The following is a 14350-nucleotide window of genomic DNA, read 5'->3' on the forward strand; positions in this document are numbered from 1 at the left end:
GTGTAGGACTTGGCTGTTATTAAAATTTGGGAAGTTATGGGTACTGAGAATATATTACATCTTATAATATTTCTACTCCTATGTAGTCATTACAAAGTAATCTGAATGCCGAATACGGTGAGGAACTGGTGGTCAGTTAGGTTTGAGAGATGTAGAGAGGTTCATAGTCACACCTGGTGCAGTCCATTCATTCTCCGGAGCATTGACTGGATGCTTATTCCAAGTTGAAGTTTCACCAAAAATGTAGCAACAGTGATGAGCGTGTATGTCTACAGAGTAAAATTTTAAACAATATAGAAAATGACTAAGAATATTCAAACAAAATCTTAAGAATATCGCACATTTAAATATATTTCAGAAACTTAATTTCTTTGAGTTTATATAAAATGCCTATATTGTCAACTGTCTTTTTTAAAAAGATAACTGAATAGAGCCCAAATGATATAAATTATAACCAGACTTTTTATAATACAAGAAAAAAGAGCACCAACTAGTTCTAAAGAACAATTTACTAGATCATCTGCTTCCTAAGAAGCCCAAAAGTGAATCGCAAAGTCAGTAACGAAGCTCTTACTCAAAATATTCGTAGGAAGCAGTTGTTTTGAAGTAACAACTTGACAAAATGTGATGGGAGTAATCTGGTTATCTTATAAAGGTTTTACGAATTTGTTATGTTGAGAAAATAAGAGATTTTGACTTTAATTCTAGAACATGTAATTTATAATATTTAACTTACTGTTTGGAATGAGGCACTCTTAATAAATTTTGAAAGATCTTGCCATAGAGGGTTAAAAACAACTGATAAAAGATTCTCTCTTGGAATTCAAAAGTGGGTACAAGGGGTTGGCCTGGCCTGTGGGGTAGACGGATGGAGGCACATGTCCTCACCCTCTGCTTACTATTAGGTGGGAGATACGTCTCCCTCGGATTGTGGTGAGGGTTCAGGCCAATGCCGTCCCAGGCCCAACGACTGGCCCGAGTAGGTGCTCAACACAGGTGCCCTCTCCCCTCTGGCCTCTTTAGGGCCCACTAGTTACCAGAGTGGAAACGCCCTTACCAAGGGATAGGCAGGCCGTGGGGGGCCCAGAGAAGGAAAAGGTGACCCATGGTATCTAGGATAGGCACCCAAGCTTCTCCACGGATCCGGGAAATAGAAAACCTCCCCAGTGGGAATGAAACAGCTGTGTGTCATTCCCTCAGGAGAGAACATCTTAACTGGCTTCACCTGGGCCATGCGGGGTGGGGGAGGGCAGGCCAAGACTGCATTGCACAGAGGCCACATGGAGGGGGTGGCACCGAGCGGAGGGACCTTGAGGCCAAGTCCACACCTGCTCCACCCCACCCGTGGCGGAGGACCCCACGGGCCTGCCACACAGCGGCGGCTTTACCAGTGGTGTGAATGAATGACAGTTCGGAGACAGAGATTCTTAAAATCTGAGGTCCCAGAAGGACCTCAGGAAGGGCTCCAAGAACTGACTCATAAAGACCACAAGGGGGCAGTGAAAGGGAGACAGGCCGTTATCCACCTGAGCCCCTCTACCTGTGGAGATGAAGACCACCACCACCTGCTGTGGAGGTGCCAGGTGAATCCATGCGGAACCCAGACCGGAAGGCAGACTCCTGCCACCGCACCTTCCCAAGGCTGCCTCTCGTTCTGTTAACCAGCACCTGAAAACACCTGCGGGAAGCAACCTGGCCGAGCCCACGAGCGCGCGCGTGTGTGTGTCCGTGTGTGTGTGTGTGTGTGTGTCCGTGTGTGTGTGTGTGTGTGTGTCCGTGTGTGTGGGGGGGGGGAGTGGGGGTGGCGGGGGTGCTGCGCTGCTTCCAGACCCCAGGAGTCTGCCGCCCGACGCTGCGGGCTCAGATTTCTACTCGACCCTGCAGAGCTTTTTCGTCCCATTTCCTTTCCTTTGCCTCCTTTCTCGTCTCAGGCCAGCCGCCTCTCCTGCCTCGGTGGGAGCAGATACGTGAGTGGCCGAGGTTGTCCCGGAGACCAGGCTACAAACTCTTTTGCCACTTGCTTCCTGCTGCTCCTCATCTGACAAAGTTCGTACCATTGTTCCCAATCTCACCAGCCACTCGGCATCAAAAAATGAGCCGTGACAGCTCCCATGGAAGATTCTAGAAGGCAGCATTAAGAGTGGGCCCGGCATATATCAGTTAATTTCTGGGTTTGATTGAACATCCAATCAAAATGAAAATCATGTATTCAGCACCTCGCGTGTGCCAGGCCCTCTGCTAACACAACCCCATGAGGCTGTCATCCCTATTGTCCACATAAGAAGTCTCTGGGTCTGTCCTACCGAGTCCCACAGCTGGGGAGTGCAGAGTGACAGCGAGAACCTCCATTCTCTCCAACCCTCCTCTTCTTCATGGGGCTCTGAGTGCAGTGCTTTGTTTCCATGATGGTACTTTGCACTCACTAAAGATGTTCCTCATTTGGGAACTTCATCAGACAAGCAAAGAGAACCTAAGACCAAGGAGCCATGTTCATGGGTGTCAAAGATCCAGGCGCCTCAAACTGGAAGGGCTAGTAGCCAGGGCGTGGGCCCTACTGACCGGCCACACAGCCGCCCAGGCGTCAGCCAGGAGAGCATGGACTGCACAGCTCTGAGAGGCGCTCGGTACGTTACCTCAGCCCTCGGTTCCCTCAACAGTGCGAAGGGCTGTGGTGAAAGCTGATGGCATTAGGTGTGTGTGTAGACAATACCTGCAGACGGTGGGTGTTTGCTAAGATGAACAGAAAGCAGGGGAAAGGGTGAGGAGAAGCAGAGATGAAAGGCCTGAGGACCCCCCACCGCTTCACACCTGGTGTGCCAAGTGGCCCCAGCATTTCAGGCTGCACGGGGCTGGGGGTCTGCGTGGAGTAGGGGGCCAAGGGAAGCAGCTCTGGGGCTCTGCAAAGGCCAGTTCTTCTCACTCCATGAGAAGTCCCACGCTTCCTCTGCCTGACACCCTGCCGAGGCCTGCTGTATGTCCCCGCCTAGGATCAGCCCCAATGACCAAAGCCACATGTGTCTGGAAAGTGAGGCAGGCAAGAAAAAACACAAGGCCAGTGCTAACTGCGTCCCAGTTTCTTTTTATTTATTTTTTTTGTTTTTTTTTTTCTTTTTGTTTTTTAAGTATGGAAGCTCAAGTATAAGATGTAGATTTTTTTTTTAAGCTTTACAAAAAAACAAAATAAAACAAAAAACTCCTTTTGCATTCCATAAAAATTGACAGAAAAGCACCTGGCCAGAAGAGCAGAACGGTCCGTAGGCCCCACCCCCGCACCCCACAACGTGGTCTCTGTGGGACAGGGTCCAGTCTGTGTAGGACAATGCTGAGGGCCACCTCTCCTTTCTCCCAGAACTGTCCCCTGCCCCCCCACCCCAAACCCAAGCAACTCCCAAACACACGTGGAATCTGATTTCCAGTTTTCTATCTTTCACACACCAGTTATTTCATAAAATTTTTTTGTTTTACATTTTTTACACCAATGTAACAAAAAGGTGGGAAGGGAGGAGAGGCAAGGCAGACAGACAGTGTATTTTATGCCTATAAATGGGTGGTGGTAGGGGACCCAGGGGGCTGGAGCAAACAAAACACACATGGTCTCTATGGAAACATTGAGTTTTGATAGCAAAACGTGGTGGGAAGCAGGCCTTGGAGATGGAGGAGGGTGTTTAGCGGCTTTATTCTCAGGGAGAGATGGCTCTGTGCAAGTCGATGAAGCGAGTTGTCTGTGTGACCCGTCAGGGAGGGAGGGACAGGGACGGGAGCAGAAACGAGTTTTCTAAGAAAGGGATCTAATGAGAGCGTGTCATGTCCGGGTAGCGTGAAGCAGGAGGTTTAACACTGCTGCTTTCTCTTCAAAGCCTCCACCAGGTCGTTCTTAAGAGCTTCTTGTTTTGATTTGTCTGCAAAAGTCTGCACAGACCTGCCAGGGAGGAAAAGAACCGTTAGCAGCAGGCTGACCGGGAAGAGGTGTGGCTCTGAGGGGCTGGGGGCGGCTGCGCTGGGGCCTGGCTCCCGCACGCTGCCTGTGAGCGCCACCTCCTGGGGCGAGCGTCTGGGTCACGGGTGGGCAGCACTGACCCTCTGCAGAAGCATGAGCAGTGCGGGAGAGGCGCAGAGGGGGCACACGGCCTGGAGCCCACAGCCTCAGCACGTCCCCAGGCACTACTGGGGAGGCGCACAGCCCACCCGGGCAGATCCTCATCTCTGCGCCAGGCTGGGGGTGACTTGGCTGAAGCCACAGGAACCCTCACCCGCTCCTCTGGGCACAGGTCCCAACGCACCAGAGACCTGCTGTGTTTCAGAGCAGCTGCAGACTGAGGAGGGCAGGGGCTCCGGGTCACGAGGCCCTCGCTCTAAAGCTTCGCCCCCCCCCTGCGCCCCCTGCCCAGCACCAGCGCAGGTGGACAGGGCCCCACTCAGCGAGTGTTTAAGAACCAGCGCGCCTGGACATCCGGGCACGCTGGTTCACGGCCAGGGCAGCAGGTGGAGGACAAGGCTTCTGCTGCGAGGCACCATCGGCTGTTAACCCGGCCAGGGAAACCCCTCAGCCTGGGACTGAGGTTAGTGGCCCTGAGTCCCTGCTGGCAAGTCACATCCATGGAGATGCTAACACTCGTCCACAAAGCTAACACCGGAGCTTCGCAGAGGTTGCGCAGTGTACACGGTGCCCTTCACACTCATTTCTCGTTTAATGCTCACAAGCATCCTGGAGGAATCTTAGTACCATTCTCAATTTATAGAGAAGGAAACTGAGGCTCAGAGAAATGCCCCTGGCAACGACTGGAAAGACCACTTTTGTCAAATTTACCCAAAATGTTGGTTAACCAGAAGTTATTAAACTATTTTAAACTTTCACTAGTTTCATAACACTGGAAAGGGCAGGAGCCTGCCTCTCAGGAATGCTGTGGACAGCAGGCCCATGGCAACCTCGAGTTTGACATCCCTGAAAAAGAATGGGAAGGGGAACCAAAAATAACCCCGAATGCCGAAGATGGGTGAAGTGAGATAAAGCAGGACCCAGGAGAAACGACAGCATCTCAAGGTCAGTTCCGGCTACTGAAACCTGGAAAAATCGCAGGCAGTATCCTCAGAAAGGGGAGAGAGTAGAATGGAATAGACGAGATTTTGAAAGAATCCATATACATCTGGGAAAATGCCCATGAGAAATGACATTTGTGCCTGATGCTGCTGATATACACGTTCCTGAGTATTGGCCCTGGACCACACCTGGTTCTGTGGTAGTCCAAAGAGAGGGCTGGACCCAGCCATGGTAGCCCTCGGGCTCCAAATCTCAGCCAGTCCGCCACGGAAAAGCTCCCAGTGGGAGGTTAACGTGACCGGCGGGAGGACGCGGCAGGCGAAGCGGCGGCTGGCAGGGCTCCTGGCCTGCGCTGACGCTGGCTCTTTGGGGAGAAGCCAAGCAAACCAGGTGCTCGCCCCCCGCAGAGGAGCAAGTTCCAGGATTAGAACTAGTGTTAGATCAGCTACCAGAGGTTAGGCTCAGAGGTTCGGGGAGCAGGGCACTCACTCAGGGGACAGAGCTCGGGGAGGTCACTGCCAAGCAACCTCGAGCCGGTGTCTGGAGGGAGCACCAACTCACTGTGGGAAGGATAGCATGTCCTGGACAGATGGGGCACCAGGCTGCCCGCCACTACCAAGAAAGCCTCCAGCAGGTGGCCACAGGACTGGCCACGGCCAGGGACCCACAAGACTCTACACGCACTCTAAAAGCTGAGAGGCGGGGGTGAAAATGGCACTAGCACTGAACGCCTCAAAAAATAAAGGGGTGTATCCTCAACACTGGAGGGTGCGTACGTGGAGATCCCAGCATGAGGCAGGAGGCTGACAGGTGCCCGGGGTCTGAAGTTGGTGCACACAGCTCAGACTGATCTGCTCAACTCCTATGGATGCAGAAGAGTGGCTGCACCTGGCTCCATGAATGCCCCTCCCCCATCCCGAGCCTCTTCTGGGTGGGACCCCCGGTGTCCAGTCCCTGGGCCTGGGGGTAAGTCCCGAAGCCCTGGCTCTGCGCCCTGCCTGGCTGGGTTTCCAAATGCCTCATGTGCAAACCAGCACCCCTCCTCCCTGGAGATGCTGACTGTTTTCATATCTGTCACAAGCTCAACTCATGGTTCTCGGCCATTATCAACAAGCAAGACTGTTTTCCTTTCCGTCAGTGTAAGGCATTTACGACAGCTGCAGCTCGTTAGGGGCGGAAGGTTATGCTGGTCTAGGCAGCTCCAGCAGCAGCCGGTCCGGGTGCCTCGGGCCGGCCTGGGGGACTGCAGCAGCCCCCACTCTGTGCTCCGTCCTCAGACGTGGTGATACACCCCTTTCAAGTCAGCCAGCCCCAAACGGCCAACATCCCACGAGAAGGGGCTAATTTGGCTTCTAGAATCCTTGGCGGAAAAGTCGGGGAGGACCCGCTGCACACAGAGCAGACTCTGGCCCTGCGGCCATCGGAGCAGCGCAGACAGGCAGCTTCTGCTGGAGGCAAAGCTGGTCCCCGATTGGAATTCTACAGGAGCCAGAGCCAAAGCCACCCATCTGCCCCACACCCAACCCCGCCCAGAGTGCCACACACACACATCACACACGCGGCACGGGTCCATGTTACGTGGGGCTGAGTCTACACGTTAACGTGGCAGCTCACGCCCGTGAGCGGACACGGGGGTTAGTGGTGGTTTAAGTGGCCACGCGGCATCAGCCGGACCGGCGGGGTCTCGGCAGGTTGGTGAGTCCTGTTTAGTGGGGAGGGTGCTCGCGCCTCTCGGGCGGGGTACCTGGATCGGCCTAATTATCAGGCTGGATGTGGATCTGGCGCTGGGTCAGCACTTGGGAAAGCTCCCTCTGCAACTGCTGAAACTTGGGGTTGTCAGGGATAACGTCAACAGATCTACAGAGAGCGTCAGAGATGAGAGCGGCAGGAGGGGAGAGGAGACACCCCGGGCCAGCAGCACGAGGGCAGGGGACGGCTGGGAGGAGATGCCGGGGGACACGCAGCGCGGAAGGCGGCCGTCGTCAAGGCCGTGGCCACGCTGGGCCGCCGTACGGAGGCTGCAGCACTGAGCTCTGCGCTGGCACCGGTCGCTGGCAGTGGTCGCGGTGTCCAGGGGCTCACAACCACCCCCCACGGGCTCTACGTCTGTTTTCTGGCCGGCTGGGAGGGCATGTTTGCTACAGATGGGGCAGTGGCCCCAGGGCACGAAGCTCTGGGCACAGATGATTTAGGAGGCCACAGGCTCAACAGCCAGAGTACAGCAATGTCACCTGAGGGGGAGATTAAACCCACCAGGAGCCAGACCAAGACCCCTATAGGCAGGGTGGGGACGGAGAAGGTGAGGGTCCAAAGGGGAATCCTATTTCAAAACTGTATGAAGAGACTAAAAATCTGTGTGATTGAAAAGAGTCACAAGCCAGGACGGCCCCCAGAGCGGCTTCCCTTCTGGCCCGAAGAGAGACTTGTACCCGGAACGGGGGACCGGAGGGCTGGACGCCAAGGCGGAGTGTGCGCCCGTGGGCTCACGTGGCGTGTCACGCTGCAGAACAGACTCCATCTCGTCTGATCCCTGTAGCGGCCCTGCCTCCCTGACCCCACACGGCCTCTGAGATAAGCGACTCGTCCAAGGTCACACAGCTCAGGGTGACAGAGTGAGTATAGGATCCTGGCCTCCTGCTCTACCATCACAGACCTTGGGGACTCAGAGAGCCTATCTTGAGCCTCAGAACTGAGGGCCTGGGGTGAGCGAGAGGGACAGCTCAGGACCCTGGCCGCGGCCAACAGGGCCCTGGCAGAGGACGTCGGAGAGGAGAGGAAACAGCAGGGTAAAGGGGCTCGTTCTGTAGAACACTCTGCCCTGACGCCCGGCCGACCAGAGGCAGCCGGGCGGCCTTGCGGTTTGCACTCCGTCATATGTCTGAGGGTCTGTTTAAAGGTCCCCTCACATCTCACAGCCAAAGGAGCTGGGCAGGTGTTTGAGATGGGACTGACACCTGGGGACCAAGAGGCAGCTGACTTCAGGGATAAGGGCTTTGATGGCTGTTAAGGTAGCATCCTCCAGATGACAAACATTGTGGAGGTTGACACCAACATCTATCAAGAGTGCAAACCACGTATGTACAGGGTGCTTTGCCTTTCGAAATCCGCATAACGATCCTATAAAGTGGGTACTTTAGCTCCAGGTTACAAATGAAAATGCTGAGGCCCAAGACCACAACAGTTTTGAAGCAAGACACCTAGGATTCAAATCCGCGCCCTTTGGGTTCCCAAAGCTTGCACTTTGGGGGCATTACCTCAGCCCATTGACGATGTCCTTTGTTTTTCCGAAGTAGATCTCATTCAGCGTACTTCTGATTTTGTTTTCCATGTCCTGGGAAGGGAGGCCAGTCAGACGAGATGGCAAATAGTCAGGAGTCCTGAGGCCCACGCCCTCCCACCAGCTCACCCTGCAGTCCCCGCCGTGACCACAGGGGGGAGGCGCGTGACTGCGCCAACGCCGGGTGAGCGAGGCCCTGGAGGCCAAGACCCCACCTATGATTTGCGCTCTGCTTGCTTTCCCGTCCACAGGCACGCAGGAAGCCAAGACCCAGGTACTGGCGGCCAAGGCTGACCATTACTAGGAGTGGTCTAAACCACATCACCACCCCGCAGCCTTCCACTGATTTTGTGAACGAGTCTGAAACTGGAGAGTAGCTCCCCTCCTTCTGAGCAGAGTGAAGGGGAGAAGCAGCAACTGAAGTTGCCGCAGAGCCCACTGGTGGCCCAGCGACCTGTGTCGTTTGCAAGCTCAGGTCTCCACTTGCACCCACTGGCCTGGGGGAGACTCAGGGCTTCCTGAGCAGAGCCTTCTGGGAACATGCGTTTGGGAGGTGGAGGAGGGAATGCAATTAGAGCTGAACCCTGCTCGAAGCCGGATTAGAAGGCCAGGGAAAAACAGGAGAACCACGCCACCGGCTGCTGCGGAGTTGGAAGAAAGAAGGGAGGCGGCCAGGAAACTGGTCAACGGGCTTCAGGGGCAAAACGTCACGTGCTGTGGAAGCCAACCACAGTCGCAGGCGTGAACCAGAGCCCAGAAGGCCCACTCACCTCTACCAGGCGTCCGATATTGGCTATATGTGGGGAGCAGTCGCTCACAGTTTCATCTTTCTCCATCTGCAAAAAACAAAAACAATCCTCCAAGTCAGAGAGAGCGGGAGCTCCCTGAGAATGGCCGCCTCTGCTGACGGCATGGCCCCTCTACAGTTTGCAAAGAACCTGTTATTCCTGCTGGCAGCTCTGGAGCCAGCTGCAGGAGGCGCAGGGCCACTCTCCCCGTAGGAGGACCCAAGCACAAAATGACTCAAGTTTCAGGTCACGAACGGCCCGGCTAGCAGAAGCCCAGCATCCCCGTCTCTGGGGAGAGTCTTGTGCTGCTGCCCTTGGTGCAGCAGACAACCCACCAAGCCCACAGCAAGGAGGGCAAAGGTGACACCGCCGTCAGGCACTGACTCATCCAGGACCAACCCGAGAAAACGTGCTCGGTCTGTCTTGATACCACTGCACACAGACACGGGCTGCTTGTACCACGCAGGGCGTCCAATGCGCCATGCTGCTGCTGTGCCTTGACTTCCTGGAATGGCAGCCATGCAGGGAGGGCCCGACAACCCTGGGCAACAGGAGGCTCAGAGGGATGAACTGATTTGCCCGAGATCACACAGGCAGTAGGGGCAGAACCTGCGTCAAACCCTCTCTTATTCCAGAGCCTGCATTCTTTCTGCTCCGTGAGGCTGTGGGGTGGCCGAGTGACAGAGTACATGAATCCTAGGGACACCACGGAGTGGGGTTTTGGGGGAGGTGGAACCCAGCAATTCAAATCTCAGGCAGAGTCAGTTCTGGCCCAATAAATAATCAAACCTGCTACTAAAAAGAAGGGAGACGGCGAGGAAAGGGGGAGTGAAGGATCCCCGACGTGAGCACTTACGGACTGATGTCTCCCCACTTTCTCCCTGTGTTTAAGGCTTATTTCCTTCGCGAGATTATACATTTCTTTGGGAGAGATTTACTGGTTTCATACCTCACAGGGTGCCTAGCAAACTGGTAAGCACATAAATACCCACTGTTACTAAACTGCAAACAAGTATCACTACCTCTGCTGCTGGAATAAAACAGGGAGGTTAAAACAAGTCATCGGGACGGGATGAAACAGTGCCGGGAAGGCGAGAGCCCCAAAGGAATTCAGCCTGGAAAAAAAGCTAAGCGAAGGCGGGGAGGCTAACTGTCGTCGGAACTGGAGCACCGGGCGGGCGCCCGGGGTGGGCGGCGGTGTGCGCTCGGTGTGTGCGTGCTGTATGTCTCTGCTGCTTCCCACCTATTTTTACTTTTCTTCTGGGGTCACACAAACCTGATTCCGCGGTATTGCGATCCTTAAAAAATAGGTGCCAGAACACAAGACAGAGGCCGACCCCGCTTTCATCAAAGGAGGAAGATCCGAGTTGGGAGTTAAACACTAGTTTGACACTGATCCAGACAATGTTTGACGGGACTGTTAAAAATCATCTGTCGACACATCTTAAAATCTGCTATCTCTAGGAGCCAGCATGCGCTCGCTGTGAACGAGCTCTGCCCTGGGAGTCTCTGACTTCCTGTTTTGGTGGGATGCTGGGCTGGAAGCACAGGGAGCTGCTCTAATAAGATCACAGCACTTTGGCAGGTTCCCATCGACTATTCTGTGGCTGTGGCTAAGGTGTGGGGCTGGACGATGGCCACTCAGATGGAGCCTCTGCTGATAGGGGTCGGATGCCATATTCCCAGGGTGGCCTCTGTGGCATCCTGCAGGATACTCTACCTGGCCCGGGGCCAACCTGTTTGCCCTACCGACAGCATCAAGAGTCACTACAGAACGCAGAAACATGCAAGGGTCAGCCACTAAACCCAGCAGCTAACAAGCACAGAGTGCCTCCCATGTGGCAGTCAGCTAAGCCCATTTAGCGTTCACAGAAACCTACTTTAAACCCAAAGATACTGAAGCTTAAAGATGTCAAGATCTGCCCAAATCGCAGTACTGTTGGACTCCAATGCCTCTGCCTTCCTGCCCCAGAGTGCTGATCACATATGCATGGGCAAATGTAAACTAGATACTTCGACTCAAATGTTAATCTCGCTGACTACAAATGGGAGATAAGTCCTGTGAAGAGACTTGCGGTTTTTAGATGATTTCAATCCTGACAAGACTGTGATATGGCTACTACGACAGCTTTCATGCAACTTTAGGGACATAAACGATACTATTACTCGTGGCCAGAGCAGGACCTGTAGCTGCAAGGTTCCGCGACTTGCTTGGGAAGGCAATGGTCCCTCTGTTCTGTCCTGGCCATATTTGTAGGGCTGGATTCAGCCTGGGACGCTGGATTTTAGGAGAGCCATGTATAGGCTGGAGTTCATCTGCTTGAAAGGTCTGAACACTTTGACCCCAAGAAATGGGAAAGAACTGTGGATATTTCAGGCTGGGGGGCGGGGGGACTCAGGAGATCCTAGCAGGGAGAGCAGACCCAATTCATGTCACTGCCAAGGGCAGCGAGGGACACTGCAAGATGACAGAGCTGTCTGTAACAGGCATCTGCTGACAGAGCAATGAGCCCCAGGTCGGCGGAGGTGTCTGCGGAGAAATGGGGTGCCACTTGCCGAAGATGCTACAAGATGGGTAGAATGACGGTCTGAAACCTACGGCCTTGCAAGGCTCTTCCATAGTTAAGAGACAAACCTCTGCAGAACAAAGAAGTCTGGTTCCGGCAAGACTGTTTTGCTGAGAACTGGTCAAATGGGAAAGAGGAGGAGAGAGGCTATAATGCTCGGCCTCTCTGTCCCCTAACACCAGGCTGAATGGTCCCAGGCCAGTGATCCTGGGGAGTCCTAATCTTCAGAGACTCCTAAGGTCCCCGCAAGACAGGAGAAGCGAGAGTGCCCGTGAACTTAAAAGTATAGCTATTCCCTGCCACTTCAGGCCTAACAAACCACCCACCCTGGGCAGAGCCTCAGTGTTTGCTGGAGCTTCATCTGCCCTTAGTCAAACCCTGTGCTTAGACAAGTGGAGCTCGCTGAGGGCCCCATTTTAAACGAGCACCAAGGGCCCAAAGTGAGGCCAGGACTGCTGACCAAGGGTTCAGGGCACATACTCACATAACGAACCCAACCTCTTGGAGAGGAAAGCTTGAAGCCACTGGAAAAGCCACTGGATGCTCAAAGGGAAGAGGTGGGGGGGGGGGGAGGGGCGGAGTGAGAACTTGGTCTCCAGCAGACTAATGCCCCGGGAGGACACAAGGGATCCCCTAAGCTTGTGGCAGGGAATCTGACCCCAATGAACAGGCCCAGCAAGGACCGGGGGAGGCAAGGAGGAAGGTAGGCGGGGAGCTGGGGCAGAGGCCTTGGCACACACGGACATGTCAGCTCCCTGCTCACAGCCCTGCCCACTGCCTCCACACACACCTGGCCAGGGTCAGCCTGCTGGCAATGCGGACCCACCAAAAATAGAACTACTTCTGCAATGCATATATTATTACATCCTCGTGAGAATGGCTGCCAGGGGAAAACATTTTTATGTGCCGTGGCCACACAGATGTTCCACAAGGTGCTTCCAACCGAGTCCGAAGTCTGACTGGCCCGCTTGTCCCTATCAAGTGCCTCTCCTCTCTGTGGCATGGACATGAGAAGGACACAGGCAAGTATTTGGAAAGCAGGCTAGTTTCCTCAGAAGGGGTGTACGCCCCCCCCCCCCACTGCCACACAGCATCGTCCAGGGAGTACGACCGGAGAGTGGGGCCCTGAAGGAAGCCACTCCCACCCTGGGGCCCAGTGTAAGGGCCTTGGCCTGTCTAAGCCTCGAGTCCCCTTGTCCTGCCTCACACTAAATGAGCTAATATCCACACAGTGCCCAGAACGGTGCCTGGCAGGATGGCAGCTGCATTCATTCCCAGGCCTCTTCCGGACCTGGCTCTAGGGCAGGAGCCAGCCACGTCCTCCTGGTTGCTAGGCTGTGCTGGGCTAGGAGCCGGGCCAGAGGCCAAGACTTAACGTGCTGTCAAGCCAGAAGACAGTGGTCAGACAGCCTCTCCAGGAAGGTTCAGCTTGCCCAGTTTCGGACAATCTGAATTGAGCCTAAAACTGTATATGTTCTAGAAGATGAAAAAGTCTCTGTTTATAAGATATGGGTAGTAGCACTAATAGCTGTTATTGAGCATAAACTATGTGCCAAAATGATTCTGTATTTCCACTCTACAACAATCTTTCCAAATAGGCATTATTAGCTCTACGGTGAAAATGCTGAGCTTCAGAGATGGAAAGTGGTCTGTCCAGGTCACACAGCTGGAAAGGGACGAGGCTAGGATCTGAACCAAGGTCTGGATGATCCCTCAATCTGTTTCCACCGTGAGATCTCTTTGTTTAACTTCATCCACCATCTTTACTGGAAAAATCAAAGACAAACCGCAATCCAAGGCTCGGAAACTCATCCCCATCTCATCCGCCCCACCCCCAAACCCCTCGGATCTCTGGTCCCTTCCTCTCCCCCCGCCTCACCTTCAACCTTCGAGGTGAGAAGTCAGCGGGGAGGCAGTCTCACACCAGCTTTCCTTCTCAGCCAGGCAGTGGGTCACTCCACCCAAGGTCATCTGACCCAAAGCCCTCAAGAAGCCGCACTGCTGCAGCGTCTCCGCCCTGAACCCAGGCGACCTCTCAGAACACGAGGAACACGGCTGTAGCCAGAGCTGTGTGCGCCCCCCACCCCCCGCTCCCCGCAGTGAGAAAGAACGCCCTGCCTGGCCCGGCCTCCCTTTGCTCCCCTCCGCCTGCTAAAGTCATACTGCCCGGCCCAATCAGCAAATGCAAGGCCAAGGAGGCTTCCCTGCTGTGACACTAGGGCAGCTGGAGTTTTGTGCTTGAAGATACATCACGGGGCGTCTACCGCTGAGTGGGGAGAGAGCTCGGCTTGCGAATCACCGGCCTAATCTCCCTACTCGGCAAAACATTTCATTTTCGTTTCAGAATATTTAGGATCCGGAAAAAAAGAAAAAAAATCAAACGAACATCTGTACGGCCTGTCCCCGGTTTGGAAACCTTGCATCTCCTTCCAGAGATTTATGGTCCTGCCTCTTTCCCTCGTCTCCGGCTGCCACACACGAATGACCTCTTAGTACAACTTCCTTTTCGGCAGGTTGGTACCTGGCTTGCTCCACAGGCTTCCGGTGGGGCCCGGTGGCAGTCCACCAGAGGGCCTCTTCCACCCTCCTCTCCTGGGAGGGTGGCACCAGCTGGCTGTGACGGCTTCCCCCAAAGACCGCTGCTCGCCCTTCCTCCCACAGCTGCAGGGATCTGCCAAAA

General features: G+C 54.5%; 1 protein-coding gene across 2 annotated transcripts in view; it reads right to left on the minus strand.

Moving 5' to 3' along the window:
• Nucleotides 1-3404: 3404 nt before the first annotated feature.
• CAPZB (capping actin protein of muscle Z-line subunit beta) overlaps nucleotides 3405-14350 on the minus strand; it is a 123941-nt gene continuing 112995 nt past the window's right edge. Inside the window, exons 7-10 of one of the 2 annotated variants that reach the window (XM_036229373.1) lie at nucleotides 9086-9151; nucleotides 8293-8369; nucleotides 6783-6895; nucleotides 3405-3919 (exon numbers count right to left, since the gene is read on the minus strand). In XM_036229373.1, the coding sequence (XP_036085266.1) occupies nucleotides 6793-6895; nucleotides 8293-8369; nucleotides 9086-9151 (246 nt within the window). In that variant the 3' untranslated portion in view covers nucleotides 3405-3919; nucleotides 6783-6792. The remainder of the gene's footprint in view (nucleotides 3920-6782; nucleotides 6896-8292; nucleotides 8370-9085; nucleotides 9152-14350) is intronic. The other variant, XM_016128260.2, reaches the window with a different exon arrangement.

Source organism: Rousettus aegyptiacus, unplaced genomic scaffold, assembly GCF_014176215.1.
Source record: "Rousettus aegyptiacus isolate mRouAeg1 unplaced genomic scaffold, mRouAeg1.p scaffold_m13_p_1, whole genome shotgun sequence".
Lineage (NCBI taxonomy): Eukaryota > Metazoa > Chordata > Mammalia > Chiroptera > Pteropodidae > Rousettus > Rousettus aegyptiacus.